Genomic DNA, 19,415 nt, shown 5'->3' on the forward strand with positions numbered 1-19,415 from the left:
CATGGGCGCCGTCACGGGGTAGCTTCAGCAAATAAACATTTCCGTTGCAACGCAATCGCCAAATTATGATTCACTTTTCTCTCCCTACATTCCAGAAATATAGGGTTTCTGAGCCAAGACAATAGTTGCGAACTCAGTTGACACACAGAACACGCAGGTCCTGTACCGTGAAGACCACCACCCCAATCATTTCAACCCACCCCCCTCCCGCGGCGCCCATGTTCTGATGGCAGCCTTCTGTGAAGGAAAAAGAGAACTCAGACATCAATGTTGTTGGGTTACGTAGTTGAAATATTTAAATAATTTACTTTACTAAAGAACAAGCTTTCGGACGGAGGCCGTCCTTCGTCGCATATGCTTCGTCAGGGCGGACTCCGTCCAAAAACTTTTCTTTAGTAAAATGGATTATTTAAATGTTTCAATCTCTTTAAATATTTATCTTATTCACTTGCGCGTGCTAGACGTTTCACATTTTTGCCTGTTAGTTGGCATAATTCACTAAAATTTAAATTTTGAATGAAGTTCTTTTTCTTTCTTTCGAGAAACAGCAAGAGCAGAATTGCTGGCCGTCTTTTTTATGTTCATTTTAAATATGGAATTAATCCTTCATATCTGCATTCTTGAAATTATTATCCATAGAGGTAATACGAGGGGTGTTCAAGTCAAACCGGGACAACGTAATCTCCAGCTGCACTAATGCACTTGTCCCAGCGTTTCACGAGGGCTTGGACGCCAGCAGCGTAGAAATCATTACCGGCGTGTAGCAGCCATGATCAGACCGCATTCTTGACCTCGTCGTCGCAGCTGAAGTGGCGGCCCCCAAGGAACGCCTTCAGTGGCCCGAAGAGATGGAAATCGCTGGGGGCGAGGTCTGGACTGTAAGGGGGATGTGGCAGAAACTCCCAGCCAAGTTCCCGTAAGGTGCGTGTCGTAAGATGCGCGGTATGCGGGCGTGCATTGTCCTGTATGAGGAGGACTCCTTTGGTGATGAGGCCCGATGACAATTCGCTGTTCGATGTGCGCGCACACCTCGTTGTCGGCCATCTTGTCCAGCACGTGTCTTCTGTTTTGCACAAACTTTGGACCACCACGTGGTGAACGCGGAAGCCTGTCGCGTGTGAAAATGACGAAAAAGAAGTAGCGCGAGCCATTTGTACACTCAGGAGACAGAAAGTCCCGGTTTGACTTGAACACCCCTCGTATTTGCTTGAGTTTGAGGAACAAACAAGCTCAAGCAAATGTTAACTCTTTTTATAGTGCACCACTTCAGGTTTGCCGTTACGGAGACATCTCGCTCGCTCCATGCTACTTTCCTTATTATCTGCACGGGCGTCGGAAGTCCTTCACGGCAAACGGGGGGGGGGGGGGGAGAGCCCTAACCTTACCCAATCTAACCTAACCTGGAGGAGAGCACTACAGTGCATGCAGTTCTAGATTGGGAAGTGCGGCATATACAAAGATGGGATACTTTCGAAATGACTCGTGCAAATAATCCGATGACGGTGGAGGTTGTAATGCAGATGGGGAAGGCCATCTCGCGTTCTTTGATTACCTTGAGGTAAAAAAGTTCGCATTAGAGCAGCAGAGACTGCAAATTTATAGGAGTAAGCGAGCGGTGGCGTGTTTCTTTATTTTTGTTATCGTCAAAAGTACAACGATTTCGTCTGTAAATGGTCATTATTGCTGCACTATTCTAGCCGTGGCTCAGGCAACAACAAAAAAAAAACAAAAAAAAAACAGATAAGCCTCACGGTCATCAAACGGACTAGCGAACTCCTCGCCGCCGCATAAGAGCTTCCACGGAATGCTGCCTCGCGTTGACCAAAAACAAGGCAGTGACCTTTGCTGGAGGGCAAATCTGGGTTTCTTGTACCGTCTAAGCAAGGCTACTGAATGGCGTGTCAGTTCTCACCGCGTAGGAGGTATGCACATAGAATATCACGTAGAATAATTGGGAATAGTGCCTCCAGCGAATATCGTTTCCTACTCGTACTTTACGTACTACTTTTGAAACGGGTATTCATTTTAATTCACAGAGCTGAAAGGGAATCTGTCTTGGATGAGACTGGCGGACGAAAGAATGGGATGCCGGGACCCTCAGATCCAAAGTTCAGAGGGGGAGGGACAGAGTCTCCTCCCCCTGTGAAAACTCAAGGGGAGGGGATCGAGTGTCCCTCCTGCCCCCACCTTCCGACGCCCCTGATTATCCGAATTCCCGACGATACCGACACTAAACGGGAGCAGGTATCCAAGCCAGGGCTCCGGAACGAACTGACAACTGTAAAAAAAAAGAAAAAAAAACGGAGGAAGGAAGACGCAAAAAAGGTATATTCGCTCGAACCGCAACGGCACGGAAACCATCGTAAACACGTTGTCTTTTCTTTTCTTTTTTAGTTTTTTACTATTAGGCCACTTATCTGCCGTCCATCAGCATTTAGGAGCTTTCCTGAACGTAGATGTGAATCGCAGGCCCAAATAATGACAAATGAGCGAGCAATCATCCTCGCTGCTCACTTCTTGGCCTTGTACGTCGTTTGAAGTGCTAATTGTTGCGCCCAACACTAGCGCCACCCTCGAACTCAGCTAAAATTGTCCCTCTGTTGAACGTTGAACTGTCCTTCTGGGTCCGCATGGCCACGTCCATGAAATCAGCTGTTCTCGTTGTGTGCGTTGTGCGGACGGTACACCAAAATGTTTGCAGTTCAGGGTACAGGTACCTAATTCGAGTGGGAGAGGTTTGGCAGTCTTCCTATGGATTCCTGGAGAGTTTAAACTCTGCCCTGACACATGTACAGTAATATAAATGTTATACTACTGCGCGCAAGTGACGTATGCTGTAGACCCGGGGGTCCCGTCATGATACAGTGAGGAATAATGCGACGGACTTGATTGAAAGCATTGCTGCACGTTAGCTCGGTTCCCGAGTGATTGTGCGCTGAACGGAACTTGCATTTTTGTAAAACAACTTTAATATATTGCAGTTGTAGCGAGATATCTTGGTTTTGCCGCATATTGCGTTCACTTCATCTGCTTTCTGTTTTCCTCAAGTGGTATAACCCAGTCATTTATCCAGACCCTCCTACACCCACAAAATGTTCAGTGACACCCCACCCACTTTTTTACCAGACTACCTCCTACAGGGGGAGCCTTTGCGATTTCAGCTTTAGACACATGTCGGTAATGGTATTTCATCACTAATGATGTAACTATGATAATGACCCACACACACACACACACACTTTTGCAGCACCCCTCCGTGCTTGAGATTCTGGATAAACGGCTGGTAACCCACCTAGGGCTATCGCGGCCTCCCTGGGGCCCTGATCCACAGCTTTGGAAACATTGAGGTATACTAATATTGTTACATGTGACACATTGTAGTGTACTGCAGCCAGCTTCACAATTTGATTGTTTGTTTGCACCGTTACTTCGTCGACGTTATTTGAATAACTGTTATATGACACTGTACCATTAAAGAGAAATTTTCCATTATGGCCTAGAATTTTTTTTTCCTTTACGATGATCTCACACAAATCTTTGTGACAGGTTGTGTCTTCTTAAATTAGTTTTGAGTTGTATTCCCCACCGCTTACAGCATAATGTGAGAATGAAGAAAATGCATGCTTCACATGTTCTCAGCATCCTCTGGCTGCTGCCACCTGCTGTTGCGCTAAAAATCAAGCAACTCACACACAAATATTAACAAATGTAGAATGACACAGAAAAACGGACATGACACCATGATTAAGATCGTATAAAGCTGTCCATATTTTTTGTGTTTCCGGTTCTACATTTTTATGTACATGTGCCATGTTGCCTGCACCCTTGACCTCCTGCTACAAGAAAAAGCCTCAGACATAAAAATGGAGGTTGTGAGTGACATAAACGCTGATTACATCGTTAACCTGTCTATCACAAGACATGTTACAAGACGGGATTCTTAAATTAAAATTCAATAATACAAAAATGAGGCTGAAATACATAATTCCAATACATGGATAGTATACATTGTAAAAACATATTATAATAAATGTAAACCACTGAAGTGTTGGCATATTTCTAATCTGTGCGACACACTACTCTTTTTAGCCCAAGACAGATATGTCGTCAAACATCGTAACTTCTTGCATTCAACATCAAGATGTTATTCCTATTCCATCCAAGTGACTTGTCCTTACAGGGACACGTGGCAGGGCCCTGCAAGAAATCAGAGGCAAAACAGAAATAGTGAACAATATCACAATTACTCATGATGTACGTTGATATTGGCATCAATATTTCATGATGAACTGTATCGAGGCTCCTGTTGGCGCATATATGAAAATTTTACCAAATTTTGTGTCTCTGAAACTACTTTTATGATTGTGCTACCACCTGTTCCAGCTTTGTATTGTTGCAAATTTTGCTCACTTATTCTATCTAAGCAGACTCCTATAAAGTTTGGAAAATTTTGAGACATTCAACAGTATGAGAAGTGTCGATGCCGCACTGGGATTAAGGCTACACATACTGAGCTACCTTAAAATTTCTACGTTTCCTTTCTCTTTATTTCTCTGAAATTTGCCTTAAAATCTTCAACGTACTTAAATAACTAAATGAATAAATAGTTACATGAGTATGTCCTAGACAAAAGGTGTATGACACAAAGATTTTATATCTCTGCTTGTACGATATATGAAGCAAGTATTGTGCCGAAGTCGTGTTACCTATTTGACAGGCTGCATCTCCTGAGATATGTTACGGGAGAGAAAGACTCCTGGAACGATTAAAGGAAGTGCATACGAGTACATATGTTTTGCAAGCAACTTGTTCCAAAGTGTAATGACGCTATTGTTGAATTGGCAAAGCATTAGTCATTGCATAACAAAGTGATGAAAGAAACCAGTGAGAAATGCAAAGCGGCAAGCACTGTTGTATGCCCATGTTCACAATGGGCAATGATGCATTTCAGTTTCTATACCGCGGACCAGCATATGCTCAATGAGTTGTTTGCAGTGTTTCATGATTGATGTAGTCCATGACAACCACAGATACATTTTCTAGAGTGTGCAGTGATGTCTTTTGCGAACATGAAGAACCTTATATATTCCCTTGTAGTTTTGGTCCTACTATAATTAATCGAGTTGAGGGTTTCAGGTATTTAGGTGTGCACCTCTCTTCCGATCTCGAGTGGAAATCACACATTAGTTACGTGTCTTAAAACATTGTCTTCTTGAAGTGCACACCAAAACTACCTTTCGCAGACACTAAGCTGCTGGCATACAAAACCCTTGTGCAGCGTGCCTTGGAAGAGGTTTGGGATCCCTATGCTGACCTAGACGTTGGAACCCTCGAAATGGTTCAGTCGAAGGCCTTTAGGTTGATCCCTAGACAATACGCTGAGGTCTTTTGATACCCGATCAAAATTCTAATGGTCCATTAGAATATTTTGATGGACCATCAAAACTGCTTGTCGGCCCAACTCGCAGTGGTCCGACAGGACTGTTAGCGGTCCGGCAAATGCTGTCTCACAGTCCGTCAGATGGGCCGAATGGCCCCACAAAAAGGCCTGATGGTACCACAATAACCCTGGCGGCCCAACAAAGGGTATCCAACTGCCCATAAGGTGAGCTTAGTGGCCCTACAGGAGAACCCAATTGTCCGTCAACGAGGCTTTGGGGTCAAACAGGTGGTGCCTCATAGTAGATCAGGAGTCCTGGGACATCAGAGATATTGCATAGGGTTCCCGATCTTCGTTATTTACCGAAAAGCACCGATAAACGGACCGAATGAAAGATTTGCCCTCCACAGGAAAGCTCCGATGATAATTCCTTACAGTGAGAAGAGCGATTGGCGATGTCACCAGCATCGCAAACATGTACCTTACAAACGTATCAACCCCTGATTTTAACTGTTGGCGTTGTAATTAAAAAAACACACAAGGACATCAAGTGTTGGTTCACTGTATGCATGGGAAACTCCAGTCACGTTACTCGCCGGTTTCCATTGGGTGTCTTCACGTTTCAAAAATATTACCACCGAAAGACACAGATTCCTGGTGAGCCAAATAGCCACCGATTTCTGCCACCGAATCTCTGAAAATTAAGCTCCGAAAACCGGCAAACTTAGAGCGTATAATCGCTAAAACACTCAATGCAGGACCCCGTAGGGGACAGAGCTGCAGAAGATAAGCCGGAACCTGCGTCTTGTACTGTCCTAGTCTTCTCCTTTAGCAGTTAGCAGCCGAGAGTAGTAGAGAGACGTATAGAAACAACGGCATAGCGAAACGCCGGCACCCCCCCAAGGCCACGCGCCACCGTCACGCCGACTTTTTTCGCGTATTTTTTCCAGCGACCGGCGGGCGGCGCTCGGGTGGAGGCTCTTACCGATGGGCGGAGCGCGGCCGGAGGACTGCGTGCGCGATTACCCGCTCACATTTTTCAGCCTGGGCCGACTTCGTTCATCATTTTTCAATCTGTGCCGATTTCAATCGCAATTTTTACAGCTACAACAGGTGTGCTGTTTACATGCAAAGGATAGCCATACACAAAAGTACAAGTGAAAATATATTTATTAAAATCATTAGGAATTATGTTATGACTCTGCGTGAATGGGAAAAACTTAGCCAAAAATCTGAAATAGAAGGAACACAATACACGTAACAATACTTATTACAGGTATGATACATTAGCATTGAATAGGTATCACAAATCAAACACAATATTTTTATTAGTGGAAGTTTTCAATTAATCGGAAGTGATAACACATTTAATCAAAGAAGATATTCCTAATCAATATGATTATAAAAAACCTGAGATGTTAGAATCTGATAGGTGTAAGTAATTTCGACCACAATAGCTAAGTTTAATATTCCAATATGACACAAATTTAATTTCTTATAGCGCAGACAATAATTCGAATCAACACATAACATTAAAATAGAACCTAACCGACATGTAGAGAAATAATACCTACACCATATCAAAACGATCACAACATTTAATCAAAGAAGATATTCTTAATCAATATGATTATAAACAAAATTATAAGTTGTATTATAAAAAGTATATACGTGAGAACCATCTTTGCAATAGCGGGAAGTTCTGATAGTTGTATCTAATTAACTGTGAACAGCAGAGACCATGGAAGACTATGGGACACGAACACAAGACGAAATAAAATCTATACCAATACAAAGAAGATATTCCACTTCACCACATAGCACACTCCTAGCCAATAAACAGAACAAAGAACGACACGAACACAAGAGGAAAGTCAGAAGAAAAAAAATCAAACTCATCAGAAAATAGATATGTTAAAAACGAACTTCACCACATAGCACAATCCTAGCCAACAAAGAACGACACGAACACAAGAGGAAATAAAATCTATACCACTACATTGGTTAATCAAATAACATAGTAATCTATCATTCAGAAAATGAAAAAATCAAACTCGTCAAGAAATAGACATGTTATAAATGAACTTCACCACATAGCACGCTCCTAGCCAACAATCAGAACAAAGAACGACACGAACACAAGAGGAAATAAAATCTATACCACTACAAAGAAGATATTCCACTTCACTACATAGCACGCTCCTAGCCAACAAACAGAGCAAAGAACGACACGAACACAAGGGGAAATAAAATCTATACGACACGAACACAAGAGGAAATAAAATCTATACCAATACAAAGAAGATATTCCTAATCAAAACAATATAGTAATCTATCATTCAGTAAATCAGAAGAAAAAATCAAACTCATCAGAAAATAGACATGTTAAAAATTAACTTCACCATATAGCGCGCTCCTAGCCAACAACCAGATCTAATGATATCTGACCTGCATGATTTGTTGAAGACGGATGCCGATAGATGTATGGAAGACCACGGAACACGAGCGACAAGAGGGAATAAAATCTATACCACTACAAAGAAGATATTCTTGATCAATACGATTACAATCGAATTACAAATTGTATTATAAAAGTCTCAGACGCGAGAACCATTTTGCAATAGCGTGAATATTTGTCATAACATTTCGAGCGCAATAGGGAATCTCAGTTTCATATTCCAACATTACTCAACTTTTAATTTCTTATTAAGTGAACAGCATAGACGTAAGGAAATAACGAGAAACAACACAATCACCAGCTACAATTAATAGACAGCCAAACCTGCCCACCATCCAACACATAGAGAAATAATAGCTAATCAATCTATCAAAGGCGAAATAGCACAGACTTAACGCTGAAGAACAGAGGAACACGCGGCGACACGCAAACATCAACAGAGGAAAATAATCTATCATTGAACCATCATAAAATCGATCAATATACAATTTTCATTTTAACAAACACTACGAACCTTGATGGAGGTATCCAAGACATAGGAAATATGCACGGTTTTCACTCTTTTCCTCAAAGCCAGGAGACTTTATGTCTATATCTAAGTGACTATAGCACAGCGCATGCTTTATCACTCAAAGTGTTAGTGGCTATATTACTTTGTCCAGCAAACAAGGCGCTCTAGAGGTCAGATAAGAGAGTTCAAAGGCGATATAGTTTATTGTGCAGCGCAAATAGATGTCGATATCACTCGCTGGGGTCACTATCTTTTCGCATCCTTTCCCTGAAACGGAAATATTTCGTCAAAGTGGTTGACAAGTCGGCTAAGTTTATAGAGATGCGATATTGTTATTGAAGATGTAGAGAAAGTCCAAATTATTAATTGGTAGCAATGATACTCAATCAAAACGAGAAACAAAACTAATTACATCAATTTTTGTAATATCTTGCAACAGAAATTTCTAATGGACCACTCAGAAATATCAAATGTGAAATGCAACTCAGAGTTATGAGGCATTCTCATCTTAGAGGTACTTACTTATGCCAATCGAGTGAACAATTGAAACAAATACGAGACAATAATTACCTCGAGCGGTAAGTTCACAACTCATAGAGTATCAGACGAGTGAATACTTGAAACAAAATCAAAACAATAATTCTCACGACAGGTGGAGATTATAGCACTCTAAACCAGATAATAAAATTTTAATCAATAAAATAAACATATACATGCTTTTAATTAAGTGCAGATATGCACTTGAAAACAGAAGAGACAATTACTCTACATTGAAAAGATGGACAGATTTTGTACTCGATACCATAAGTCATGGGAAGATGTGATAAAAAACTGCTTCGAAAAGGAGGAGCCGCGAAACGATTTCATTATCGCTGCATTTCAATACGTCCTAGACATGGTCGTATTCGGAGATATGGTACAAACTACAGAACTGAAGGTGCAAGAATTTATATGCGGAATCTACAATACTTATAAAAATATCTGCACATCAACGTCGGAAGGGCCATTGGGATTGATGGCGGAGTTTTTGAGGTTTGCCAACGAAGAACTGAAATACACTAGACCAGATGTAATTGTAATCATTGCAATGGGCATTGCGTACATCAAGAAAGCAGTCGGATCAAATTATCATATACAAGCGGTCTATATCGCACGATTCATTACGGATTTGTTGAAATTACACATATCTGAGATGGAAAGTACATAAAATCTTATCACGTAATATATTCCTCTACCACGGCAACGCAATTATTTTCTTCTGCCAGTCTCTGCAACGATGTCGAATCAACAGAAGTTCAATATTGTCGTGCAAGGTCTGATGTATTATCACCTGTTGAAACTCAACAAACATATCAATTGCGGTGGACCACCGGACGATTTTCATCTAATACTCTCTTGTACGCCATTCAAGAACCTTCATACAAAGAAAGGAAGCATCAATAAGAGACTGTGCAACTTCATCGCAACAAAGTGCAAGTTGTTGAAGCAATACAAACACGGCGACAACATAGCGCCTGCGTTAATCAACGCTGGATTCAAGCGCCCAATAATCAGAATACACTATTTAATGTCTTCGGAATTCATCAATGAAGACAACAAACGAAAACTTCAGAGTTTGAAATAGAACTGTAATTTATCGAAATAAACAAGTGTATAAGTGAAACAATAATTGTAATCTTTGTCATAATTATAATGAATTCTTCGCATCACAGTGAAAAACACTTTACATTTAGCATGGCTAGACTGAGAACAATGATCGCTAAGGAAACGAATATTCCACAATTTGTGTAAGAATTCTCATATGAATGGGACCTGACCGTTTTACTGGACTACACTCTGTACAAGTTCATCACCCGAAGGATAGAATTGCCGGAGAAGGATCGGTCATTGAAATTTAGAGACATGATACAACAGTCTATGATTACAAAAAAGATCACTAATCTCATGTGAAAACTTATCATATTTCTCATTCAGTTGCACTAGCCTGGACATAGTAAAAGAAGAAGAAGAAAAGGCGTCTTTGACAAGCAACTCGATTGGAGTACGGAACAAATAAATAAATATTTTTTGTCAATACAGTTGTCCGTTTGCACCAGCTCCCGTGGCTCAGTGGTTAGCGTGCTGGCCATGTCACGTCGAGACTGGGAGGTACCCGGGTTCGAATCCCGGTGCCGGCTGTGCTGTCTGGGGTTTTTCCTGGGTTTTCCTCGGACGCTTTCAGACATATGTCGGCACAGTTCCCTTAGAAGTCGGTCCAGGACGCACATTCCCCCAGAGCGTCAGTCGTGACGTTGCCCACATACGTGAGGCCGACAACGGCAAGCCCTATCACCACCCACCACCACTTGTATGACTGAATAGGAAAATTAGGCAACACGCCGGGCCGCGTTTCCCCAATGCCGTACCCGAAACCGAACGCGATTCTACGCCCGACGCGTTAACGCGGTACCGCACGCGAGCGTGTTGCCGAAACGTCTTCGACGACGCGGGTGACCCTTTCTTCGAGTCTTAAGTAAATTTCGTTCGGAAAATATTCGTAACTTTTATTATCCACGACATAAAGAATTCGCATTATGTTATAGTGTATACAGAAAATATCAATCCATTCGAATAACTCCTCTGACATCGTGAAAGAATGCTCGTCAAAGTGAGCGACCTAACGCTTGCGTATCGTGAAATTACACATTCTACAACACTGATCATAAATCGCAATACCTGTTCAAATTGTAATTAAACTCTTACTGATGTGTGGTAGTTACCACTTCTCCTGCATGTGAATCGATAAATTTTAGCAATTAAACCACAATCAAATATCTTGAATAGTATGTGTGAGTATATGCACAACTTTTTCATCTATATCTTTAGAAAAATGCAAGAAATAGCGTGCAGTTTTGACTTTGAAAATTTAAAGAAGAAAATGATCTTTAGTGCGGAATTTGCGTGTTACAACGTTATGAGCTAAAGACTTATAAAATTAAAGTATAGCCTTTCCATATGTAGTGCCCGGATGCTATGAAACTAAAATAAATTCATAGTTTTTCTGTATGGTTACGGGAAATATCGATATTAATTAAATATCGATATTTTGAGAATTTGATCTACGTTTATGTGTGACCTGCGCTGATCTGGTTATTATAATGAATATAATATATCTTCCATTGTGTTTATGCATAACGCTCATCTTCATTGTATATTGGTTGAGCACTTCTGATGGCGGTTGTGTGATCCGCTTCTCCCAAAATCTGATTGGCACTTGAAAATTATTTCATATACGTTTGTGTGCCGTGTGTTACGAAGACTATGTGATTAGAAATGTAGACATGGCCTGCACATCCTGCTCGTAAAATCTTTCGTTTGCATTGTGGCATCTGATAATAGATTCGCTTTTCGCGAAGGCTTCGTATTATCTCCCATGCACTGAACCCGAATGCGATTGTAAAAGTCGATGACAGTGTGTCGCGAACGCTTTGAGTTATCCCGCCGCGATCAGTTATCTTGCCTTATTTCCCGTTTTGCGCTCTTGGACGGCGCATTTTTCCTATTCAGTCATACAAACGGACAACTGTATTGCCAAAAATATCTATTTATTTGTTCCGTACTCCAATCGAGTTGCTTGTCAAAGACGCCTTTTCTTCTTCTTCTTTTACTATGTCTAGGCTAGTGCAACTGAATGAGAAATATGATAAGTTTTCACATGAGATTAGTGATCTTTTTTGTAATCATAGACTGTTGTATCATGTCTCTAAATTTCAATGACCGATCCTTCTCCGGCAATTCTATCCTTCGGGTGATGAACTTGTACAGAGTGTAGTCCAGTAAAACGGTCAGGTCTCATTCCATATGAGAATTATTACACAAATTGTGGAATATTCGTTTCCTTAGCGATCATTGTTCTCAGTCTAGCCATGCTAAATGTAAAGTGTTTTTCACTGTGATGCGAAGAATTCATTATAATTATGACGAAGATTACAATTATTGTTTCACTTATACACTTGTTTATTTCGATAAATTACAGTTCTATTTCAAACTCTGAAGTTTTCGTTTGTTGTCTTCATTGATGAATTCCGAAAACATTAAATAGTTTATTCTGATTATTGGGCGCTTGAATCCAGCGTTGATTAACGCAGGCGCTATGTTGTCGCCGTGTTTGTATTGCTTCAACAACTTACACTTTGTCGCGATGAAGTTGCACAGTCTCTTATTGAAGCTTACTTTCTTTTTATGAAGGTTCTTGAATGGCGTACAAGAGAGTATTAGATGAAAATCGTCCGGTGGTCCACCGCAATTGATATGTTTGTTGAGTTTCAACAGGTGATAATACATCAGACCTTGCACGACAATATTGAACTTCTGTTGATTCGACATCGTTGCAGAGACTGGCAGAAGAAAATAATTGCGTTGCCGTGGTCGTGGAATATATTACGTGATAAGATTTTATGTACTTTCCATCTCAGATATGTGTAATTTCAACAAATCCGTAATGAATCGTGCGATATAGACCGCTTGTATATGATAATTTGATCCGACTGCTTTCTTGATGTACGCAATGCCCATTGCAATGATTACAATTACATCTGGTCTAGTGTATTTCAGTTCTTCGTTGGCAAACCTCAAAAATTCCGCCACCAATCCCAATGGCCCTTCCGACGTTGATGTGCAGATATTTTTATAAGTATTGTAGATTCCGCATATAAATTCTTGCACCTTCAGTTCTGTAGTTTGTACCATATCTCCGAATACGACCATGTCTAGGACGTATTGAAATGCAGCGATAATGAAATCGTTTCGCGGCTCCTCCTTTTCGAAGCAGTTTTTTATCACATCTTCCCATGACTTATGGTATCGAGTACAAAATCTGTCCATCTTTTCAATGTAGCTGAATTGTCTCTTCTGTCTTCAAGTGCATATCTACACTTAATTAAAAACATGTCTATGTTTATTTTATTGATTAAAATTTTATTATCTGGTTTAGAGTGCTATAATCCCCACCTGTCGTGAGAATTATTGTTTTAATTTTGTTTCAAGTATTCACTCGTCTGATACTCTATAAGTTGTGAACTTACCGCTCGAGGTAATTATTCTCTTGTATTTGTTTCAATTGTTCACTCGATTGACATAAGTAAGTACCTCTAAGATGAGAATGCCTCATAACTCTGAGTTGCATTTCACATTTGATATTTCTGAGTGGTCCATTAGAAATTTCTGTTGCAAGATATTACACAAATTGATGTAATTAGTTTTGTTTCTCGTTTTGATTGAGTATCATTGCTACCAATTAATAATTTGGACTTTCTCTACATCTTCAATAACAATATCGCATCTCTATAAACTTAGCCGACTTGTCAACCACTTTGACGAAATATTTCCGTTTCAGGGAAAGGATGCGAAAAGATAGTGACCCCAGCGAGTGATATCGACATCTATTTGCGCTGCACAATAAACTATATCGCCTTTGAACTCTCTTATCTGACCTCTAGAGCGCCCCGTTTGCTGGACAAAGTAATATAGCCACTAAGCCTTTGAGTGATAAAGCATGCGCTGTGCTATAGTCACATAGATATAGACATAAAGTCTCCCGGCTTTGAGGAAAAGAGTGAAAACCGTGCATATTTCCTATGTCTTGGATACCTCCATCAAGGTTCGTAGTGTTTGTTAAAATGAAAATTGTATATTGATCGATTTTATGATGGTTGATGTTGATGTTTACGTGTCGCCGCGTGTTCCTCTGTTCTTGAGCTATTTTGGTTTCAGGTTTGGCTCTCTATTAATTGTAGCTGGTGATTGTGTTGTTTCTCGTTATTTCCTTACGTCTATGCTGTTCACTTAATAAGAAATTAAAAGTTGAGTAATGTTGGAATATGAAACTGAGATTCCCTATTGCGCTCGAAATGTTATGGCAAATATTCACGCTATTGCAAAGATGGTTCTCGCGTCTCAGACTTTTATAATACAATTTGTAATTTGATTGTAATCGTATTGATCAAGAATATCTTCTTTGTAGTGGTATAGATTTTATTTCCTCTTGTCGCTCGTGTTCCGTGGTCTTCCATACATCTATCGGCATCCGTCTTCAACAAATCATGCAGGTCAGATATCATTAGATCTGGTTGTTGGCTAGGAGCGCGCTATATGGTGAAGTTCATTTTTAACATGTCTATTTTCTGATGAGTTTGATTTTTTCTTCTGATTTACTGAATGATAGATTACTATATTGTTTTGATTAGGAATATCTTCTTTGTATTGGTATAGATTTTATTTCCTCTTGTGTCCGTGTCGTTCTTTGCTCTGTTTGTTGGCTAGGAGTGTGCTATGTGGTGAAGTGGAATATCTTCTTTGTAGTGGTATAGATTTTATTTCCTCTTGTGTTCGTGTCGTTCTTTGTTGGCTAGGATCGTGCTATGTGGTGAAGTTCATTTTTAACATGTCTATTTCCTGATGAGTTTGATTTTTTCATTTTCTGAATGATAGATTACTATGTTGTTTTGATTAGGAATATCTTCTTTGTATTGGTATAGATGTTATTTCCTCTTGTGTTCGTTTGGTAGAGATTTTATTTCCCCTTGTGTTCGTGTCGTTCTATGTTCTGTTTGTTGGCTAGGAGCGTGCTATGTAGTGAAGTGGAATATCTTCTTTGTAGTGGTATAGATTTTATTTCCTCTTGTGTTCGTGTCGTTCTTTGTTCTGATTGTTGGCTAGGAGCGTGCTATGTGGTGAAGTTCATTTATAACATGTCTATTTCTTGATGAGTTTGATTTTTTCATTTTCTGAATGATAGATTACTATGTTATTTGATTAACCAATGTAGTGGTATAGATTTTATTTCCTCTTGTGTTCGGTGTCGTTCTTTGTTGGCTAGGATCGTGCTATGTGGTGAAGTTCGTTTTTAACATATCTATTTTCTGATGAGTTTGATTTTTTTTCTTCTGATTTTCCTCTTGTGTTCGTGTCGTTCTTTGCTCTGTTTGTTGGCTAGGAGTGTGCTATGTGGTGAAGTGGAATATCTTCTTTGTAGTGGTATAGATTATATTTCCTCTTGTGTTCGTGTCGTTCTTTGTTCTGATTGTTGGCTAGGAGCGTGCTTTGTGGTGAAGTTCATTTTTAACATGTCTATTTCCTGATGAGTTTGATTTTTTTCATTTTCTGAATGATAGATTACTATGTTGTTTGATTAACCAATGTAGTGGTATAGATTTTATTTCCTCTTGTGTTCGTGTCGTTCTTTGTTCTGATTGTTGGCTAGGAGCGTGCTATGTGGTGAAGTTCATTTTTAACATGTCTATTTCCTGATGAGTTTGATTTTTTTCATTTTCTGAATGATAGATTACTATGTTGTTTGATTAACCAATGTAGTGGTATAGATTTTATTTCCTCTTGTGTTCGTGTCGTTCTTTGTTGGCTAGGATCGTGCTATGTGGTGAAGTTCGTTTTTAACATATCTATTTTCTGATGAGTTTGATTTTTTCTTCTGATTTTCCTCTTGTGTTCGTGTCGTTCTTTGTTCTGTTTATTGGCTAGGAGTGTGCTATGTGGTGAAGTGGAACCTTCTTTGTATTGGTATAGATTTTATTTCGTCTTGTGTTCGTGTCCCATAGTCTTCCATGGTCTCTGCTGTTCACAGTTAATTACATACAACTATCAGAACTTCCCGCTATTGCAAAGATGGTTCTCACGTATAGACTTTTTATAATACAACTTATAATTTTGTTTATAATCATATTGATTAAGAATATCTTCTTTGATTAAATGTTGCGATCGTTTTGATATGGTGTAGGTATTATTTCTCTACATGTCGGTTAGGTTCTATTTTAATGTTATGTGTTGATTCGAATTATTGTCTGCGCTATAAGAAATTAAATTTGTGTCATATTGGAATATTAAACTTAGCTATTGTGCTCGAAATTACTTACACCTATCAGATTCTAACATCTCAGGCTTTTTATAATCGTATTGATTAAGAATATCTTGTTTGATTAAATGTGTTATCACTTCCGATTAATTGAAAACTTCCACTAATAAAAATATTGTGTTTGATTTGTGATACCTATTCAATGCTAATGTATCATACCTGTAATAAGTATTGTTACGTGTATTGTGTTCCTTCTATTTCAGATTTTTGGCTAAGCTTTTCCCATTCACGCAGAGTCATAACATAATTCCTAATGATTTTAATAAATATATTTTCACTTGTACTTTTGTGTATGGCTATCCTTTGCATGTAAACAGCACACCTGTTGTAGCTGTAAAAATTGCGATTGAAATCGGCACAGATTGAAAAATGATGAAAGAAGTCGGCCCAGGCTGAAAATGTGAGCGGGTAATCGCGCACGCAGCCCTCCGGCCGCGCTCCGCCCATCGGTAAGAGCCTCCACCCGAGCGCCGCCCGCCGGTCGCTGGAAAAAATACGCGAAAAAAGTCGGCGTGACGGTGGCGCTGCCCTGGTGAGGGTGCCGGCGTTTCGCTATGCCGTTGTTTCTATACGTCTCTCTACTACTGCCGAGTCTAGTACTTTAGCGTTTCCTTATATCGAAAGTTCTAGCTGTTATAAGACATGAGCAACGCTGTATGCGACGTTTTTATGGTATTCAGTATAGCAGCCCACATTGTCCTGACATGCCGATACACCAGCCATGCATCGAGCTACTATTGTTTATGCCGTCTGTTGAAGATTGGTTGATTAGAGGAGGAAGACGGGGGCACGAAACTAGCTTACCTAGCTCGCGCTGAGCAATAAACGTGTCTTTCTATGTCTTCTTCTCAGCCTGAACGGAGCCTAGTTCCGTTTCTACTTACTCAACCTAATTTTCGTGCCGAAACCCGGGAATAAACTAGCCTCCGCAAGTGGGATGGACAAGCTGCGTAAGAACCGCTCTGTGGTACGCAGCGCAACGACCCGGCGACTGTCATCTGCCACCGACTAACTGAAAGAAGAGATGCTGTCTACCGAAGAGTTGCAGGTAGCCTTCGATGACCGTTTTGACAAAGACGCGACCCTTGCGCCCTTAAACGAGTTACGCAGTTACGCAGAGGAGGCCAGCATTGTCTTGGATTACAACGAAATGATCCTTAGCTGCATCAGCAGGATCCGACTTCGCACGCGCTCCCGTTCCGAAGCCGCCCCAGCGCAAGCCGGCGCCACCGTTTCGCTTCAAGAACCACCAGGGGATCGCGCCGAACACGTTACGAGTGGCATGACTGCTTAGAGCACTGCACGGGCCCGGGCCCGACCCGGCCCGCGGGCCGGGCTGGGCTTGTTATTGGCTGTGTGCTCCGGGCCGGGCCGAGCCCGGGCCGACAAAATACGCCACCACCGCGGGCCGGGCCGGGCCCGGGCCGACAAATATGTTCCCGAGAGTCAGGCGCGGCCGGGCCACGCAGCTAATTCCACACATTGGAGATGCATTAGTTCATATCATTATGCGCTTGCGTCATTCCTGTGCATATTTTGCAAAGACAAGCAAAGGGTACTGCATTATGCATATGATTCGACCCTCTAGAACATTCTCCAAGCCACTTTACATTGCTCCTCACTCCTCACATATTTCACAACCACTTTGGCACAGCTTCGTGAGAGGGATAGGGACTGGGAGAAGCAGTTTGTCGACAGCATGCTCTATCTCCGCAAAATCTTGACAGTGTAACGATAACGCCCCGTGCGTTCTGGATTTAATTTGGTCTCGTGCGGTTACGGTGTTAAACCGCCATCACTTGTATGTTTGTCTTATCTCCTTATAGATTTACTTATAAATTTGTTTGATAATCGCCAGAAACGCGTACGTCGCGGCTGGAAATACTAGGCCGGGATCTACTCGCCGGGTCACCGGGCCGGGCCGGGCCGGGCTCTATTTGCTTAGACGCCGGGCCGGGCCGGGCTCTAGTCACTGGGTCACCGGGCCGGGCCGGGCCGGGCCGGGCCGCATAAAAATATGAAGGTCCGGGCCCGGAAAAGTCGGCCCGTGCAGTGTTCTATGACTGCTACCGCTCGTACTGTTCACGACAATCCTGCGCCTGGGAGGTTCCTTCGGCCCTCGACGATGCGGGTTGCCCTTTCGAAGTTGCAGGTGCCTGTCTTCTCCGGAGACCTCCGGGAGTGGCACGGATTTTGGGACCACTTTGAAGCTACGATCCATACGCATCCTGACCTGCCTGCAATCGAGAAGTTCAACTACCGACGATCCTATTGGACCGGACAAGCGAAGCGCGCCGTGGAATGGATCAGGTTCGCCGAAGATAACTACGCATCTGCAATCATTGTCCTAACCCAGCGCTTCGGTCGTACGGACGCCCTTGTAAACAAGCACATCGACATTCTGTTTGTTATCACGCCGATCCAGAGCTCTTCACGACTGGCACGACTCCGCGAGCTGTATAAGAAGATTCTCTTCCATACCACTTGCCTCGAAACCCTCGGCGTGTCCTCCGCAGAGTATGCGGTCGTTGCCGGAGGATATAGCAGTGCTGTACCGTCAGCGCATGAAGGAGGACGTTGCGACTACTGAACCTGCAGCGTCTCAAGCGGAGCAGGGTACGAACATCATGAAATTCTCACAAATACGAGTTGAAAGTGGGGATGATTCACACGCGGGTCGTGTAAAGTTTTCGTGGAAGACTACTGCTACTGTGGGTCGTTCCTCCGAAGCTCCTGTAACGTCGTTCAGCATACCGACAGCACTGGCCTCGGCCACATCTTCATCGCAGCAGCACCCCTCTTGTCCGCTCTGCGACTTGGCAAGTCACACCGTTCAGGAATGCCATGTTACCACTCGTGTTCGTGTTCGGAGGATGAGAAGAAGATTGGCAGCAAAGAACTGCTGTTTCAAGTGCGGCAAGCACGGTCACTTCACTCGCAGCTGTCGCAGTGCTACTTGGTTGAGCTGCCGCCAGTGTTCAAGACTTCACCTCTCTGTGTTACGATGACACCGCTACGGTCCCGAGTCCCACTCCTGGAAGTGTGCTCAGCGCCTCGGCTGTCGACGAACAACCCGTCACATCAGCCACGGCCAGTAGCGCTACCATCACCAACGCTACTGCAGACAGCAACGGTGTGGGCAGCACGACATAACGAGCGC

The 19,415-nt window shown here is 41.9% G+C and overlaps 1 protein-coding gene across 1 annotated transcript; it reads left to right on the forward strand.

Moving 5' to 3' along the window:
- The first annotated feature begins 18,380 nt into the window (after window positions 1-18,380).
- LOC135371706 (uncharacterized) lies at window positions 18,381-18,845 on the forward strand. Its single transcript, XM_064605679.1, has one exon. The coding sequence runs from the start codon at window positions 18,381-18,383 to the stop codon at window positions 18,843-18,845; it is 465 nt and encodes a 154-aa protein (XP_064461749.1).
- The last annotated feature ends 570 nt before the right edge of the window (window positions 18,846-19,415 follow it).

Source organism: Ornithodoros turicata, unplaced genomic scaffold, assembly GCF_037126465.1.
Source record: "Ornithodoros turicata isolate Travis unplaced genomic scaffold, ASM3712646v1 Chromosome12, whole genome shotgun sequence".
In the NCBI taxonomy this organism is placed as follows: Eukaryota; Metazoa; Arthropoda; class Arachnida; order Ixodida; family Argasidae; genus Ornithodoros; species Ornithodoros turicata.

Bases quoted from the DNA above. Each gene is read 5' to 3' on its own strand.
- LOC135371706 (XM_064605679.1), top strand. From the start codon at position 18,381: ATGCGGGTTGCCCTTTCGAAGTTGCAGGTGCCTGTCTTCTCCGGAGAC.